Source organism: Cucumis sativus, chromosome 5 (genome assembly GCF_000004075.3).
Source record: "Cucumis sativus cultivar 9930 chromosome 5, Cucumber_9930_V3, whole genome shotgun sequence".
Lineage (NCBI taxonomy): Eukaryota > Viridiplantae > Streptophyta > Magnoliopsida > Cucurbitales > Cucurbitaceae > Cucumis > Cucumis sativus.
The window spans coordinates 10,291,495-10,311,532 of record NC_026659.2 but is presented as its reverse complement, the minus strand read 5'-3'; the positions used below and the strand labels follow the sequence as shown (position 1 = coordinate 10,311,532).

Here is a 20,038-nt window from a genome sequence, read left to right as displayed (position 1 = left end):
TTCCTCTTACACAACACTTTAAACTATCAATTGTTAATTGTCCAAATCCAGAAGATCTTAACCATGTTAAGTACATGGCAAACAACCCCTACTCACAAGTCGTAGGTAGTATAATGTACCTACTGATCTTCCCTAGACTTGATCTATCTTATTCATCTAGTTTGATAAGCGGGTACATGGCTAACCCAAGTAAAGGGCATTGGGAAGTAGCCAAATGGGTCCTTAGGCATCTGAAGCGATGATCTATGAATGCTCAATTAATCTATAAAATATGTCCTAAAGAACTGTTTGAGCTTTATGGCTTTGTAGACTATGACTACGCAGGGGATTTGGACAAGAGAAGGTCACTGACATGATATTGTTCCCTAATTGGAGGCAACCTTATAAGCTGGAAAGTTTTAGAAGTTATTTGGTTAAAAGGACTAGTGAAGGACTTTGGGATATGATATAAATCTGTAAAGATTTACTGTGATAATCAAAGCACCATTCATCTGTCCAAAAACCAACATTATCACAGTAGAATTAAGCACATAGACAATAAATTTCACTTCATCAAATAACAAATCATAAAACAGGAAGTGGAAGTGTTTAAAGTTCATACCAGTGAAAACGCAACTGATATGTTGACAAAGGTAGTCACTTGAACGAAGTTCCTCAAATTTCTTCAAATAATCGGGTTCTTGGAACTCGAAAAGGAGTGACTGCATCAAAAGCTTGGAAGTCAAGACACACACAAATCTTGCACGATATGTCTTTTAAGGTGGAGATTTGTGGAAATCTTAACTAAATTAGTTTATCTTCTTGTAAAAGGAATCTAGCTAAAATTTGTTAGAATAACTTCTTTTAGCTAGCTTCTTCTTCAGCTAGAGTCTAGGGGTAGAAGTTATATATACCTTGTATTAGTTAGAAAGAAAATATACTGAATAATAATCTTGCTTCCAAAGCAGAGTGGATGTAGATTTTACAACTGAATCACATTAAAAATCCTTGAGTGTTGCTTCTCTTTATTCCTCTCTTCTTTTTCAACATCTCACCATCTTTTAGCAAAGAAAACCAACAAGAAAATCTCTCATAAAACCAAACGAAAAGATAGCAAAAGCGTGAGTTCTTTCTTCCTTGATTATTTCCGTAAAGCTTCATGAACTTTTTCTTTTTTGTTTCGCGGATTGTAAATATTTTTGGATTGTTTTTTACATATATGTATATTATCCGTTAAAATAGCTATTTTTCTCTCTTTTTAATTTATAATTTTAGTTTTTATATACTCCAAATTTTATAATAATTTAGTTTAAAATTTATAATAATTTCGTTCCTATCATAAAATATATATGATGGCATCATCAAAATATATAGATATATATATATATCATCAAAATTAAATGTCAATACAATCACTTATTGTTTATAGTTTAATTTTAAAACATTGATCCCGGATCAATTTATACCTGTATAAATTCTTTTTGTTAAGTCCTACCTACTCTTTTACTATTGATATTAAATCATTACAAACACTAAATTATTATTTTTTAAAAATTTTAAGGACTAAATTTCTACAAATTTAAACGTATAAGAAGTAAATCACCACCGATTAAAGTCTAGAAACTAAGTCGTGTCTTTGTTATAAAAGTTCACGACCAAAAATAGTTTTTTTTAGAGTATCTCATCCATTTTGACAGTTTAGAGTTTAAAATGATGTTTAAATAGGTTAGTTTTATGTGTTTTAATCTTACACTTTTCTAGAGTCAAAATTATAGGTATACCTATATATTTGATAGTATAGAGTTTTATCTAAAAAAAAGCAATTAGCAAATGGAAAGAATAGCATTTATTTATCTTATAAAATTTTCACAAGTATCCCTTGTTATGGAGATCTATACATACTTTAATATACTCTTAATATCAATACAACCTATCATACTTCACTTATTTACCTCATCAATGTTTGAATGTGTTAATAGACTATTAAAAAAGTTTCACACTCAACTATTAAAAGTGTAGTGCATGGGCATCATCTTTCATTATTTGTTATATGATAAAGTTAGGTAATAATTTTCAAATAAACGTGCTCCAATGGGCCAACCCCTCTTCCTCACATTTTCTCTATAACTTTTCTTCCAAGTTCTATCTTGGCAGCACACAAAAAGTGCTAAAAAAAAAAGGTCTTATGAACTTTTTCTACATAACAATAATAATATACACAATCTCATTCTCTTTCTCTTTTCCATTGATTTCAATTTGTCAAAATATTTGAATTTCTTTTCATGTTTTCTCACACACAACATATAACAATACGGCCACTACTTGAGCAAAAGGACAAATTTTGTTTTGGTATATTTTGAAAACGACTTTGTGGACTGTGGTTGTTTAGGAAGAAAAAGACCCAACCCATTAAAATATTTTAGTTCTTCTTTTCTTTGAGGTCCACCATGGGATTAGTTGCATGTTTCTTATTATGTAAAAATATTTAAATATGGCTTTATTGAATGCTTACAATATTATAGTATATATTAAGATACTACAAAAAGTATTCTCAAAATATTGACTAAAATGAACATTTGCTAACCTATTGATTACGTAAGTTACTAGGCAACCGTTAGTTGATATATATACACATGAGGTGATGATTTTTGTTTGGGTTTATAATTATTCAAAATCTAATTACAATTCGTTTAGTAATTAGTTAGCTCTTTTTCTCTTATGTTAGTTTTGGTTTTCTCTCAAATTCTTTATAATCTTTTTTCATCTCTTTTTAAGTAAAATTTGAACTTTTTTAAACAAAATTAAAAAAAATATATATGCTTTAAAAATCTAACTTTGGTTGGTTTTCAAAATTTGACTTAGATTTAAAAATATTTTCTTAAAAAGTAGATAGTGGATTAATGGAAATGAGATGTTAAAAGGTTATAGATGGAATGAAACCTAAGTGAATTGTTAATTCGCATTTTGTTGTTAACTAACGTACAATATGTATATGATAAGAATTTGAACCTCCCTAATCTTTTGATTAAATGATTTATATGTTTATACAACTTGAGAGCAATATAATTAAAAAAAGTATGAAGAGCATTGTGATGCTACACAATGCTTTCTGAGCAAGGCTGTGCCACTGCCAGCTTTCCTAATTTGAAGAATATATAGTTGTGGTAAGAATTTGGACTTCAAGTGACCACTTCTCTATAAATTATGGGACTCTCACTCTTTAGTTCTTTAAGGCACGAAATGCAAAGAGTAAGAATTAAAGCTCTAAAAGTGAGAATTAGAGAAAGTTCAACAGTACTGTCAAGAATTTTGGAGACCATTTGATATCCCGAGGCGTTGACCGAGAGAAGATCGATGAATTCCACTGAAGGGAAAGAGTATTTATATAAGGCATTAGAGTTTTTCTAATTCATTACTTCAATAATTTTATGGGAGCAAATTCGTATGTAAGTATGTATTTCAAAGCTGACTAAACTCTCTAGTTTTAGGGTGTCATGAATTTACTTGTATGAATTATTATCTAGGTTAACATTTATATGTTTTTCAATGTTATTATGTCTTGAATTCTATCGGTTGGGCCTCAATGAATGTTAGATTAAATGTTTGATTCCATAAGATGCACGTTCAAATCAAATCTACATCATTAGATTGTTACTAACCTTTCATGATGCAAATATAGTTAGGAAAACAGTAAAAGTTATTTGATCACAATGTTTAATGTCATGGGTTTTAATTTTGTTTGAAGAAGTTACTTATTATTGTTTAAGATTGTATGAAAAAGATTGTTTTTCATAGAAAATAATTTGGATCTTAGTGTTTTGAGATGTAGGCATATTGTTCATGGAATTCCTTGATTAGTGTAAAGAGTACCTAATGAAGTTTGTAACAAATCTACACCCTAATTTTCATCTAGTACTTTTTTACATGTACTTTGTTTACACAATCACTGAAGATCGATTTCGATTCCTTCGATCAAAATTGATTCAATTCTAGAATAGAAGGTAAATTGTTAATTTGATCCTTAGGGGCCAAGCTCAACCTCTCTTATGTCATTTAATTACTATTACTTGACCATATGCACTCGCCCGCTGGTTTCAAGTTTTTGGCATGTTTGCCAGGTTAAAAAAATTAAGTTTTTTCTGTTTAATATTTTAAGAAATGGAAAGTTGAGAAAAAAAAGTTTATCTTTTTTTCAAATCTTGGTGGGGTTTAATTTCTTTTTTTAAAGGTCTTATTAAGTAAAACTAAGTGTGGATTGATTTGAACTTGAAATTTTTTGTGTTGGAGAACGTACTGATGTCAATTGAACTGAATGCATATTGGTGGAGTTGGAGGCAAATTATATGTGTCAAATATAAAGGTACTCACAAAGGGGATATCACATCAAAAGGAAAACAACGTAGCAGCAGAGCACCTTACATGTCTATAACCAAAAACATTCATTGGTTTGAAAGTAACTGTAGATGGGAGATCAATAACCACGGCGATTCTCTCTCTTTCTGGCATGGAAATTGGAATGAAAAAAGTCCTCTCTCAGTTTCTTTTTAGAGACTTTATGCATTGTGCCAAACCAAAAATGCTTCAATTAAGGAAGTTTGAGACACCAACATCCAATATTGGAATTTTCTACCAAGAAGACCTCTAAACGATACGGAATTAACCATATGGAACAATGCTAAAACACTTCTCCCAATTCCTCATCCAAATAAGGGAAGAATTATATCAATTTGGTCCTCAAATGGAGATAAAGTTTTCACAATCAACTCTGCCAAAAAGGCTCTGCATGAAGATCAACAACACTTCATCTATCAAGGCAACAGCCAAGTTTTTGAAAACCTATGGAGTTCTGCTGTTCCAATAAAATGCACGTTTTTCCTTTGCACAGTCATCTACAACAAAATCAACACAATGGATGTCATTCAAAGAAAATTTCCAAACTCATGTCTAAGCCCGAACAAATGTGTCAAGATATGAACCACTTCCTCCTGGATTGCAAAATCACTAAAATTCTATGGAACAAGCTTTTAAGATCTATTGGAGGAAATATCAACAAAGACAACATCAACTCTCTTTGCACATCATTATGTAGTTTCAAACAAGAAAACAAGAGAAATGTTATCAGATTGAATGCAATAGTAGCTCTCTTTTAGACTGTTTGTGTCGCATCCTAATTACACTACTTCCTGCGTTTTGGTTGTCTTGCGGATTAGGGTGGACAATTTGGATAGACACACTACCTGCAAACAGTACGACCCAGAGTTAATCTCTCTTAATTATAGAGCGATGTTAGATTAGGTTGCTTTAGACTTCGCTGTAACCTTTTTGCCTTGTAACAATTCTCTATATTAATAGATTTAACCATTTTTTCTAGGCTACACACCTAAATAGTTCGATTTATCTCTCACCAATCAATCTTTCTTATTATGGTCATATGCTTCAACTTATCTAATGAGTATATATTTCGATTTAATTTTTCGTTGAAGTTTCCGATCAAAATACTATGAACTTTTTGGTTATATCCTTCGACTAAATGTTTTATGTTATTAATTTTATTTCTTAAAAATTGTGTAATATAGTATACATTGTATAATGAACTTCGTCTTCCTTTCTTATTTAACACAATTGTGCAGTTAATCAACTTCTTTTTTAAGTTTTGGACTTTACATAAAAAAATATCATATAGTTTGCGATATATATCATAAATCGTTACCTATCAAGCATCACACACATAATATATAATTAAGCAACAGAAACATAATATTTCATATTTGTTACCGTATATAATAAATATCATTAAGCATTAACCATCACACACAAAATATATCGATCATTAAGCAACAGACACATAATATATCATATATTATACAGTATATATAAAATATCATTAGTAATACCTCATACACATCCTCCCTTGCAGATCTGATTTCCTCACCTTTCTTCTCCATTTTAGCTTTTTAAATAACACCCGCATATATTTTAAATATTACAAAGTATAGCTACAAATATGATAGGCATAATATATGATATATTATACAGTATATAATGTATATCATTTATCAGTCTCTTGATGATCTATTTGAAGTTCTATATTTCCTCATTTTTCTCACTTGTTTTTTTCTTCCTTTTAGTTTCTTTTTTTATTTATTTTATTCTTTTATTGTTTTATCCTCATTCACTCTCTTCCTTTTCCTTGATATAATTTGTACTTTCACATATTGTAAAATTTGTTACAAAATTAAAATACAATGTAAAATATGCACACATACATTTTTATCTAATATTATGTTAAATATACAAAGATATATATTGATCTATTTAAATCAAAAGCAGTTTCAATCACGGTAAGATTTTACAAATTAACTTTCAATATATGAAAATCAATGCAAAATTGACGAAATATAATAAGTATATATCAGAAATTATTAAATTACATGAGATATATGAAAAACAATGCAAAAGCGAAAGAAATTGTGTGGTATATATATTTTACTGACTGTAAATAGAGGTATATACTGTAAATTACGTGGCATATATATTTCATTCATTGTAATTTTTCTTTATCGAAAAATTTCATCGGCATACTATATTTCACAATTTCATACATACAATTAATAATATGAAACGAATATGCACTCACCGAAAAAATTTGAAAGAAATAAATGGAACAAGAAAGAATGGATGGAAAGAAGAATTTTTGAACAAAATCACCAAAAGAAATATAATTAAGGAGAAATTTTGATTATAATATTACCATAATAGAATTAATCACATACAATATTTACATAGGATATCTAATAAATGTAAATCTTAATCGTATGCAATTATCAACTTTCTTTATTTCATTTTTCTATTTTTTTAATATACTATTAATAATAAAGATTGATAGTTTGATTTTTTGGGCTCTACATTTGTATAAAGTTGTAGATCATTAGAATAGTTATGAAAAAATTGGTAACATTAAGTTCAATTTGTAATAAGTTTTATGGTAGAATAGTTAAAAGAGATAACAGTAAAAATGACAAAATAATATAGTACAATTTGGAAAATAGCAAATTTTCAAAATAATTTGATTTTTAGCAAAATAGCATAAGTAGATTTTTTTTTTGCAAATTTTCAACCGACTTTACCCCTTGATAGTCTGCAACTCAACCGATTTTACCCCTTGATAGTAATTTTCAACCTTTCCTTATTCATTAGATTTCATAATATTTGAATTCAAAAATATTATGAAATCTAATCCGACAATAACTAATTCAATATTTTTCGTATGATTTATATTTCAAATTATTTTTAAAAAATTATTAGATAATTGTACATATGGATAATATAAAAAATGGTTATGAGAATTTCAATCATTCTCGAATAATTATATTTCATCCCTACAGTCGTGCTAATTATGATTATACACTTATTTTGTTGATTTTTATTTAAAAAAATAATTTATTGTGCCTCTTGTATCGAATAATTATTTTTTTACCTTGTGTTTTTTAATTACGTCGATATTCATATTTATTTTAATTAGACGTTTTATTTTGTTTGTGACGTTTTATTTCCAATCATCCTTGTTATGCATATCTGAATCAAGAAGTATAATATGTGTTTATACATTTTTATGTAGGATAATATATGTTTTACAGATACGGTGTATTTGCATGATACAAATAATGAGACCAAATACCATACAGTCACAGATATGGTGTATTTGCAAACTGAAATCAATTTTGAAAAATGTAAACTAATTTATGATATTTCGGAATTGACAAAATTTTCTCAAATATCTCCTAAATATATGTCTATAATTCATAACTAATTTTTGTATTTTTAATATTTAAATCAAATTAGTTAACATTTATTTATTTAATTCATAAAACTTATGTTTAATAAATATTTCCACTAAAAAATTGGGAAATTTTCAACCATTTCTCAATCTAATCCCTAAAATAATGTCACTCACTCATTTAAATTTGAATTTGTTATATTTTAAATCATTTATTTTATTTTAAACAATTTATTATATTTTATTATATACAATATTTTCAAATTTGTTATATTTTAAACTATTTATTAATAATTTATTAAATTAGACATAAGATATATTTTAATAATATATATTTTTAATAACAATCTGAATTTAAAATTTATAATTTAATTATGCTTCAATGACATTTTTGCAATTATTTAAATCTTCATCTTTTATGTTTTATTAGAGGAAAGAAAAAGAGTTTGAGGGAGGGGGTAGCCGACTAAAGACAAAGACAGTGAGAGATAATTTTTTTTCTTGCAAACAAGAGAGGAGAAGGGCTCAAATGAATCTCGAATGTATGAAGAACTTGAAGAACTCACCGACTTGAGTGGACGAACTCACCGATGTATACAAGTTTTGAATTTTATGGTATAATTTCATGATTTTATCTTTATTATAATATCAACAATGCTCCCCTTTTGAATTCTTTGATAAATTGACGGTTTCAAATGGTTTTCAAACTTTCTCTAGGTTTTTGAATGAAAGAAGAAAGTAAGTGGCCGAAATCCAAAGGAAAAAAAATGATCACTTGTAGAGATTTTAAATTTTGAGCTTCCCATTAATGACAATTTTTCTAATCCTCATGTTTTTGGGAAAAAAATTTATGTAGCATGTATGTTATTTCAATTACAATGTATTTGAAGTTTATGTGAACAATTATATTTTACATATTGGTTAGGGGCATTTGAGAGATTGTTTTATTTATTTATTTTTTTAATTTTTATGTTTTGTTATTTTAACAATTAAAATTTATTTTTGTTATTTTATCAAAAGTAAAAGTCATAATTTGTCACTGTTCATGACAGCGGTAGTTAAAACCTCAAAATTTTAAAGAAAATGATAGGTTGGAGCCTAATGGGGTTAAATGGTTGACTAAACCCATTGTTCAATTGTTTTTTAGTTTAGGCAATTTTGCATTCAATAGTCTGTGGAATTAATCAGCTATTTATACTCTTCTTTGTCTCAATGATTTCATAGCTAAAATTAGGTCTAATCCAACATGTGACAAGAATCCATTGAATCTTCAATTTTTTGTTTATGAGGTCACCTATCACTCATTAATCAATTATTTGTCTAACATACAAATTGCTTCAAAACAATAAATATCTGATTCATCTTTTAACAATACTCTTCTCTAAACTTTTCTTTATGCACACTTTGAACTTTTGTACCTCAGACTAGCTCCTTGTAGCAGTGAATACCCTAATGATTTTTTCTCCATTTGACAAAATATGTTAGCTGCTCCCGAACAACTTCAAATCTACGAGTTTAAACTTGTTTTAACATAGATCAATAAACACTGTCCACGAAATTCGTGCATGAGCAAATCTCTCCCCCATAAAAAGTCTCCATTGAAGATAAGATGAATAGGAAGGAGGCCCAAATTCCAAAATGCAACCTTCTTCAAGATATCCTCACAACTTCCTTGGGGTCTTCCATTCAAATAACTTTATTCATAACACCACAAATTTTGTTTGTGTGCCTCTCCAATGAAAGCCTTTTGATGAAACCATTTCAAACTACGTGGATTTTCTTCATCAAAATCATCTTTGTTTAATAAACAACAAAAAATTACAGTTTGGTCCTTAAAGTTTGTCCTTGATTGCACTTGACTTTCCAAATCTTCTAAAGCTACATTTTAGCCACTAAAATCTAGAATAATCTCATTTTATGTCTCTACCATTGAAAATTTTGTCTTTTTATTACCTTTCCTCTATCCATGACAAAAAAAATAAGTATAATAATAATAATAAATTGTTTAGTAAACCATATGTTATGAAAAGTAGACAAAAAGATCGAGAATATTAACAAAAATAAGAAACGAGACTTAGCTGACTTTACGAAGCTTAAAATATCAACTTGAAAATTCAAAAAACCTAAATCAAAAGTGTTTGTAATTACTTCAACATAACATAAGCCTGTAGAAACCATGAAGTGTCCTGCATCAGTAATTTTTGTTTTATTAGGCTTTCATCCTCCAGAACGTAATGATTAGAACTTACACTTTCATCTTCAATTGAAATTTCCATGGCATCAAATAAAGCAATACCAATAGAAAATAGAAAATCATAACAAACTTTGGCTTTTACAAATAATTTTTTTCATTAGGTTAGAAAAAGAAAAAGGAAAGTACAACTCTTCATTCTCAAGGGTGAATGCCCTCTCTCTTTTGGACCTAATCTTTGTTTCTTTGTACACAAAATCTAAGAGATGAAGGGTAAAAAAAGAAGAAAAGAATGAGAGGGATTCCTTCAAATTTATCTGCAATTGCAATCCCTTTATTCATGAACAAATGCTTTCATGGACAAAAGAATACAATGATCCATCATAAAATCAAGAAGACCATTGATCAGGAACTGTGAGAAAATAAGCAGTCATTGCCTTACGAAACCGTTTCTTGTATTGTTTCGGAGAAATGATAGTAGGAGAAGCATTCTTCGGACCTCCAAGTATTCCCGACGCCTTCACCCACGTCTCCAATTGCTTGTCCCATGTATACTGCCTCATGAAATCGATGATGCCTAAAACGAGCTCCTTGCGCTCCTCATCAATCCCGACCAAAAGGGAGTAGTCCATAACGTCTATTGACTGAAGAGGGTTAAGAATTAGTTGGTTTTCTCCCATATGAAGAATATAGTAAATACAAATCAAACAACCATCCAGTTTCATGGTGTATGCAATGAAAGACAAGTATTGTGATTAAACATGCAGCTTACCGCCAAAAATGATGTATCATTCCAGATTGCTCGTTCAAGGATTCTTTTGGCCTTGCTTCCAAGAAAGATGGGTTTCGTCCGCAGTGCTTCTAAGAGGTTTAGATCGAGAAGAACCTTGTTAGCCCCAGATGTGTCCGGGTTGTAACGAGATCGTGAAGAGCCCTTGAGGTCGTACACCTTTGAGATATTTCTCATGAAAAAAAGATTCTCCATCACCATCAAATCCATTTTCATTTCTTTCCCACCTTTCAGGTGTTTAACGGTGACCTGCCATTGCATAGTTGTGAGAACAAAAATGTAAATATTTATCCCCATAGTCATTGGTAAATACATATACTCTATTCAAGTCCCTCTTTTTTTAAAAAAAATAAATAATAATTATGGTTGTTGAGTTTAGTGTTTTAACACAGGAACAAAGGATTAAGTGAATGTTGAAGTCACAAAGGATGGCCAAGGGTATTAAATAGGTGCATTATTAGGTAGTAGAGCAGTGAAAAAAACCAAAATCGTTATTTTCTTTATGTTGATGTACAAAAACAAATTTCTCAAGAGTTTGTAGACCAAAATAGTTATTTTCTAAAGTATGGGGACCAAAATAGAGAGCAAAATAGGCTTCAAAACCTAGATATTTTACCTGATAGATTCCAAGAATTTTTGCAAGGCAAGTTGGACTTCCAGAGGTTAGAGCCTGTGACAAGTGCTTGAAATATTCAGGAGCAAACTCCTCAAAAGAATCAAGCTCAGTCCTTGTGACCTGTTTAATGATGAATCTTTCATCCAGTGACTTGGCAAAATAAACATTACTTTTTCCACCCTGTGCACTCCATCGACAACAGCGACTCAAAGACCTTACAAAATCCACTCCCTTGGGGCAGCATTTCTTTCTAAGCAAGTCAAATTGCTTTGCAAAGTAGCAAGTGACAGAGAATTTGACTTTACCTCCAGATATTGAAGATTCATCTACAAACGAAAGCCTCAAATGGGGAGATTTTTTTGGATCTGAAAACAGGGTTCTCATGGTTGAAGAATCTTCAGAACCATAGTTTCCATAGTGGATATAGTCCAAGTCCAGACCACCAAAAGACTGCCAAGCTGAAAGAGGTGAAGGACGAGAGTCTTCAATATTGATTCTAGGGACACTCCGGCCTCCCTCGTTGACGGAAAACTTATCAGCAACCCAATCATCATATTCTCTAGAGTTTAGGGCATATGCAATAATGCTAGTAGGTTCATTGTCATAAACAGCGATAACTATATCATTATTGCCAGTTTGAGGAAGCAGCAGGCGAACCCCTTCAGGAACATGAGATGCGGAGATGTAAGATGGAGTTGAACTGAGTAACAAATTTGACTTCTGAGCTTCCAATGGCAACACTTGAGAGTGGGCTCTAGTTAAATTAGAAACAGGATCCCTCAGCATAGTACTGTAATCTGCAGAAGCGTGGAAAGATCTAATTGTTGACAACTGGAATGTAGATGGATACAATCCTTTCCTGATTCTTTCTTGCATTCTTATTGCAGAATCAAAGGAATGAACTCTCACAGGTGACATCAATACCCTTCTCATTTGGGGATTATCATTTAGACTCATCTGCTTCATTGCCCCATCATGAGGTTCTTCTGCTTGCAGTGCGGATACAGTTGTATGTTTCTTCATAGATTGCTCAGTTCCAGACCATGCACAATCGATTCTCTCAGAAAGAGTAGATTCGTAAGAAGGAATGCTTTCAAAAGCCATGGAGGAAGTCAGTTCCCTATCTGTGTGTGTTTCCTCTCTGCTGGCTTGATGTGAGGTTGATGTGGAGCGCTCATATGCCATAGACTCTTCCTTCTGATCTGAATGTATATCATCACTTTCAGTAAACTCATGAGCCGATGAAGATTCATGAATATTCTCATTATGGCCAGATTCAAGTTTCCCATCACTGTGAGCAGAATCACTTTTCAAATCCCTCATTATAGAAGAAAAGACACCAGTTCTGGAATTTAAAATCTTCTTAAGAAGAGAATCTAGCGAATAAAGTCGGTGATCCCAATAGTGTGTATGCATTAATAGGGAACGCCTCAAACGATTCAGCTCAAGAATGTCGACAGAAATCATCCCCATAAGTGAAGGTTTCATCATGAATGGTTGCAGCAAACCCTAATAAATTAGTAACATAACTCAAATCCCGTATAAATTATATGTTCGCATGAATAACATAGTACTTAGTACCATAAAAAAATCTGCAAGGACAATTAAAATGTTTATCATATTTGAACTGTTCTCTCAGCACTTACGATGTAATCACTTCGTTCTTTTTGAAGCAGTTCTTTCAGTTGCGTGATGTGGCTTTGCACATCACTTGAGTCTGATGATTCCTGCATTGGCAACTTGCTTTTCTGTTCCATCCTATCAACGACATCAGAAATCTCAGCATACAAGCTTTCCATTTTACCAATAATCTGCATTGAAAAGCCAAAAGTAGAATAAGCAAAAGAAAAACTTTTAGATCAAGCAAACCACATTTCGAATTCTCAAAATCACCTCTGAAGCTTCATTTGAAATCCATTCCTGCTGAACATGGCTATTGAACTCAAGTACAGAAGGGGGCAAGTTAACAGAGAGAATATCTATGGTCGAATAGCGAAAGAATGCAACCATGCTCCCATACCTGTTTTAAGAAACTTTGTATTCAGTGACAAGCAACATAATAACTATTGTAAAATCAATGCTAAGTTCAGAGCCCAACACACCCATAGAAACGGAGACAATCTCGCTGTAATGAATGACCGCAAGTTGCAACTCGATTGGCAGTTGCATGGTTTGAGAAACTAAGCTCCAAAAATTTTCCAAAAGAGAGCCCCCAGGCAGCATCTGACATAACAACTCTAGGAGTTGCCGGGGGGACTCCATCTATTTGAGCACACTTGAGGCAACGGTGCCACATCCATATCTTACCATCTTCTTCTCCAGGAAGCTTTATGGAGGGTAAGCGTCTAACATTAATTGTAAGATTACCCTGCTGATGGGTGTAACACAGAACATGGGCCTCGGCAGACTCCTTACAGGATGGGCAACTTGAAGTCTGCCATGAGAAGCCAAAGTAAATAACTTATAACCACAAAATTATACAATTATCCATGGGAAAAAAATTAGAAAAGAACATGTTTGTTCAAATTAGATATACAGAATTAGGAAATAAATAAACCTGGTCAAAGAGATCATCACGTAGGTATCTCCCTAAAGGCTTGTCAAAACGGCCATAAAACTTTATACGATAAAGGCGAGAGCGCTCACATACAGTTCCTTTAAGTACACAATGGCTTGAAAAGGATACCAAAATGCTCTGGTGAGTATCTGCTGCTGAAAAGTATTCACTGGAGAGATCATTTTCATCAAAACTTTCAGACTTTCGCAATTCTGGAATCCCACCAGACCTTCCCTTTTTCCATTTCAAGGTTTCTGGCAATTCAGATTCAGAAAGACTTCGAACAGCGAAAGGAACTGTTAATCCATCCTTTAATTCCTCACAAGGATTGAATGAAGGCTTCAGGTCAATATCGGATGGTAAATCATCATTAAATATGTCTGGATGTGTATCAACAATGCTAGAGTCCTCAAATCCAGTAGAAAGAAGAAAGCTACTGTTACCAAGGTGAGAATCCATTGGGTATGCTTTAGATTTTTCAAGCTCAGAATTAAGAGCAGAAAAATTTTCTCCCGTGGAGACATCAACCAGAAAATTGGATGCCTCAGAAGCATTGAGATTTTCTGATAAGGAATTATCGTCAACAGAAATAGAGCGTGTTGGCATCTTAGGCAGAGAGGCACCTTCGTCCACAAGAAAGGAAGTCTCAAGAGATAAGTGATATGCTGCAAATACTGCATATTGAACAACATGTTTAACTTTTTTAAGTTCTTCACGACACCTGCCTTTCAGCAAGACCTATGACAAGAAATATGATATGATTAGAAGCAGAACAGAGTTCTATAAAATCACATTTTTTCTAAACTCACAGGATCCGTATCACATTTCCAGAGTTCAAATTATGACTTACAAGCTATTGTCAGAAGAAATTTAGGTTGTTTGAAAGCTACATTCAAAAACTATTTATTGTACACTGGAAAAACCTAATAGTATGATTCCAAAGAAAACAATCAAGAAAGATATGTTTACATAACAAGCAAAACCCAAATACATTGTTTCCATATGTTAAAATGTTTACTAATTGTCTAATCAACAACATTTCTTTAACAAAAATGAGGACTTTTAGAAGTATTACGATAAGATCCCAAAAAGATTCAAAAACAACATTTTTAAGTATAAACTAATTTTGTTGCATTACATTATTCGGCTAGTATAGCTAAAAGTAATTAATTGAAGACAGAAAGGTTGAGCAGATCTATCAAAGACCATATTAAATTAAAACCCAAAAAGGGTTTTGTATGGTAGCCAAGAAATCATTCTGAAATAGTAGCCTGGAAAATAATTTTGAAAAAGTAGCCACAGAAAACTAGTTAACTTTCTAGCTAGAATTACCGTGCAACCCAAGCGCTTTGGACATCCTTCAAAGAACATCAACGTCTTGGATAGTTTTCTATTTTGATTAGCATCCATGAGCTCCTCAGTTACTCTCTCTAACCGGAAAAGTTCACAATGTCCCAGACGGGCAGTGGAAATATGTTCAATCGATGGAGTAAGGGAAGCACCCGTGCAACGGGCTATACGCTCCAGTAAAGGCCTTTTAACATTCAGCACCAGAGATATTTCCTTTGCCAGCAGATAATCCTGTGCACATGAAGATACACTTTTTTCCACAACCAGAACATTAGGGCGAAGAGATTCTATTTTTGAAATAATTGTCTTCAGATGATCATTTTCCTGCACCAATAGGATTGGATGTTAGAAGTGAAGATAAAACCAAAAAAACTTAATAATTATTATTATTACTATTATTATGAATATAATAATAATACGAACTTAACTAGTCCCAGCATTTTGTGTACACAAAAAATCTAATACATGTAAAAAGAAGATAAACCAAGTGTTGATTTTCTTAAAACTAAACACAAGTACCTGATGCAGCAATGTATTAAAAGAAGCTAACTGGTTTGCAACTTGGTGATATTCAAGGGATCCCCCTAGAAGAAGTAACCTTGGATTTTTAAATTGTGAGGTCATGCGTTTGTGCTTTATGTTTTTTGTACAAACAACTCCCTTTATAAGTGTGCTGCAGAAGAAAGATGAACAATTTCAAGACATTAGTTCATAGAAAATATATGATATGTACATCAAGACATTGAGGCTATTTGCACCAAGGGATATTCCAAGCTGCAGTAACAGCCAAAATTTATACCTTTCATGAGGGTGTCCTGATGCTACGCATTTTACTTTCACATAATCCCCAGGATCCATACTGCCTCCTCTGCTAGTATCTGGTCTCACAAAATTTGCAGCTTGCCAGGCTATTGTGGTAATAACATCAAGCCAGACGTCAACACAATCTCCTCCAGATTGGATATCCTCCCCTTGCAATAGTTGAGCAACGAGAGCCCTAAAATGACCCTGAACCATAGCTTTCAATGGCTCCTTATTCTCCTCATGCAAATTTTGCTTGTCTGGAAACATGCTAGAAAGGCTACTGGTCCTGGAGAACATAGCACCAGAATCCCCAATATTGTCATCTTCATCGTTGTAGGAAAAGAAATTATTCTCCAAATCATCGCTTTCATCATCAGGAGGTGGGGGGAACCATATAAGACCATTGTTTTCAAAATCTAATGGCCTCTCTACCTTTCCATCTTGGTTCTGAACAGTAGGCAGGTCACCAGAGCAAGCCTGTTTATTATCTTGGCCTTCAGTCAGTCTCTCAGACCTATTTAAAATGGTCTCAGCCTCTTGAGACAATAGATTCACCCTTTGACCTGGATCTAATGTCTGTACAACATAATCAGCTTTACTAAAAGTATAATCGTTCCTTGAGGGGCTGTCAGAAGGACTTGATCCCCCAAAATGAGAACTAAAGAACTCGTTTCTAGTACTAACACTACTTGACTCTATGTCTGAACTGTCACGAAAATAATCACTTGATGGGCTAAAAAAATGTCTCCCGGAATCTTCTGCATCATCTTCGTCACTCCTACATTAGTAAAAAAATACTAAATGAGATAAGTGTATTAAATCATTTCACGTCACTCTACTGTATCAGTAATAGACATTAAAGAATTGAAACAACAGCCGATTTCTTGATTTAAAGTGGAAATATATTGTACTTTGATCCCAGGAGCATCATCCAAAATCAGAAAGTTGAGTACTATCAACAAGACAATATACTAAATGAAAGAGTTTTTGCTTTAAAAGTAATTTTTATAATTTCTAACATAAAATTTCAGAAGCACTCAAAAAGAAACCTACCAACACAACTATATACCAAACTTATGCGTTGTCATAATGGGAACATAAGAACAAATAATTCACATACAAGCACTTAAAAATATTGTACTTAATTTTAAACAAAAAGTACAAGATTAATAGAAGTTACTGCAGGAACTAGAACACAAAAAAAGTAATGAGACAAACAGGAAATTGCATTCAAATGAAATGTTACCAGTTAGGCGAGTGACGAACGGAAATAGGAAATGGATGAGCATTAAACGAGCTCGAAATCCTATGTGATGCTGCATAGGGAGAATAACCACAATCTTGTGACTCAAGATATCGACTCAGACGATCATCGGGAAGTGATTCAGTCTTCATTGGGGACTTGTCTGCACCATCATAACTAGGAGAAGGAGGCTCTGGACTATATCTGGGAGAGACAGAAGGATGAACTTTCTCACTATGTCTCCTCCCACCTTCAAGCCGTAGATTAGTATCAGAACAAAACTTACACAACTTGGTTCTCTTCACAGCCTCATTACCCACCTTCATACCATCTGATTGAACAACATAAGATTCATAACCCCGAATACATTTTCCACAAGATGACTGATTACAACTCTGGCACAGGTATCTCAATGACATCTTGGAAAAGCTTGTATCACACTCACAACACATTTTGTAACTATTGTTAGGCAGCACAAATTCCTCAGATAAACACACAGATGAGTTAGGTCCCCAGGAAATCCAACACCTAACCTTCTCAATCAGATCTGATAATGAACTATCAGGTATTCCCATAAACAATCAATCATCCAAGAAGAATTAAAACCTCGATGATTCCTCAAAATTGAAACAGTATAACACCACTCCTCTTTCAAGTTCAATACATGGAAATTTTTTTTTCTCTTTTTCACATATAGAAATAAAATGGAAAAAGAAAATCTACCCGTTGAAAACAAAATACCCACAAAAGTTTGAATTAAAAAAAAAAAAACTGAATAATACCCACAATAAAAATGATGGGGTGCTTTAGGATGATGTGTTTGTATGAGTCTCAAGACTTTGTACTATGTATTTCTTCCCCTTTCTTTGTTTATCTCAAAATGGGGGCCAAAAGCCAAAGAAAAAGAAGAGGGGAAAATTAAGAAGTCCTCCAAGAAATATATCAAAGGAATGATATAGAAAACTATGAAAAAAGCTGAGATAAACCAAAATCTAGCAATATATACATCAAAATCCTAACAGAACAATAACCCACCAAGACCAAAGAAGCCAACAAAGACCAGTATCAGCACGAACAAGAAGAAAACAGAAAACGAAACCCTAAAGGCTTACTGATGCCAGATTCCTCAAGAATGAATCTGGCAACCGATTTAAGCATCCCAAGGACAGAATCCAGTAAGAACCGATCATATGTAAGAAAAGGGTAGAAGATCAATGAAGAAAGTTAGCTTGATTTGATATACAAACAGAAAGCCAAGTCAAAATAAAGCAACCCCAGAAGAAAAACACCAAAAGAAGACCAGATTGAAGTAAGATGAAACAGAAAAAGAAGCAGCTTGTGAAGAAGAAGAAGAAGAAGAAGAAGAAGAAGAAATTTGTGAAGGGATTTTGAAACTTAAATGCTTGGTAAAATGAGAATCAAAAGGAGGTATAGAAGGAGTACGGAGAAGGTTCCTTTTCTACCGGAATCAGTAGCTCGCATCTCGAAGCTTAAAATTCCTTCTTTGTTACCCAAACAACAACCATAAATTCTTCTACTGTTCGTCTTTCCCATCTGAAGAAGGAACCACTTTCTTCTTCAATCCACCATTCTTTCGTTTCCTTTCTGTTGGTTGATTTTTCACTTCAGTTCTTTCTCTGAGTTTCAGCTCGCTTTTTTATTTTTATTTTTTTTCTCTTTTTTTCTTTTTTATTCTTCTACTCTCTCTCTCTGCTTCCTTGCTTCCTTTTCCTTTTCATAATACTATTGAACAAGAAATCCATCTATGCGGCCAATGCCCATATAAGAAAAAGCAATAAAAATCGAACCGGAGCGAACCAGACCAACCGAACCCAATACTTTTCTTTCTCTCTCTCCCATCTAATTCCTTTCTACTTTAAATTTCCTTTCTATTCCTTAAGAAAAGCCTTGAGGTTTATTTTATTTGCTTCTTATTTTATTTCCTTTTTTCATTTACTCAAAAAAAAATTATGTTATTAATTGTGTATCAAATATAAAAAAATACTGAAAAAAATAGTTTAGATTCTTTTCAGTTTTCAAATTATAATAAATATTTCAACAGCTTGTTATATTTTTTAAGGAAAAAAAAAAGTAAAAATGTAATTTTTATTTTGAAGGTAGAGGCTAATATAGAAACCTGATCAAAATGGAATAAATCTGAAAAAATTGAATATTAAATATATGTCTTAAAAATTAGAAAACAAAAGTGGAATAAAATTGAAAACATGACTGCACTTAAATGAAATTATGTAAATGTTATGAAGCTGATTAATTAAGATTATAAAATAAATAATAGGGTTTACCGATGTGTGTTTATAATTATAATTTGTTTTTGTTTTTGTTTGGTTGATATTTTAATTTAGGGCTTTGGAGTTCAAATCCATGCTGTAGATTGGTCAGCAACTCAGCGTCAGACAGATGAGAAAGCATAGTCAGCTCTAATTCATCCTCTTTTTTCTTTAATTCCTCTAAATTATATTATATATTTCTCATCCCAAATTATTATATTTTAAAAACTTTCTTTAATTTTAGTTCAAAACATGCACCTTCAATTTTCTCCCATAGTTTGTCTCCTCCAATTAATTTTGAATAAACGGTACCACCTACACGATAATTATAGTCAGACCCTTAAACTTTCAAATTTATATAAACGTTAAAACGTGTATAGTAAAAATAGTAAAAAAGATTATGATAATAGAATTTATAAAAAAATTATAAACTGTTTTTTCTG

At 32.1% G+C, this 20,038-nt stretch overlaps 1 protein-coding gene across 1 annotated transcript; it reads right to left on the bottom strand.

Annotated features, from left to right (window-relative positions):
• Positions 1-9,943: 9,943 nt before the first annotated feature.
• LOC101209281 (putative 1-phosphatidylinositol-3-phosphate 5-kinase FAB1C) lies at positions 9,944-19,079 on the bottom strand. The gene is made up of 11 exons (XM_011661539.2): positions 17,311-19,079; positions 16,060-16,842; positions 15,780-15,933; positions 15,243-15,584; positions 13,911-14,648; positions 13,456-13,787; positions 13,247-13,373; positions 13,000-13,164; positions 11,354-12,862; positions 10,720-10,986; positions 9,944-10,591 (listed from the first exon to the last, which is right to left on the bottom strand). Exons 1-11 carry the CDS (start codon positions 17,880-17,882, stop codon positions 10,337-10,339), a joined length of 5,244 nt encoding a protein of 1,747 aa, XP_011659841.1. The 5' UTR covers positions 17,883-19,079; the 3' UTR covers positions 9,944-10,336.
• Positions 19,080-20,038: the final 959 nt, after the last annotated feature.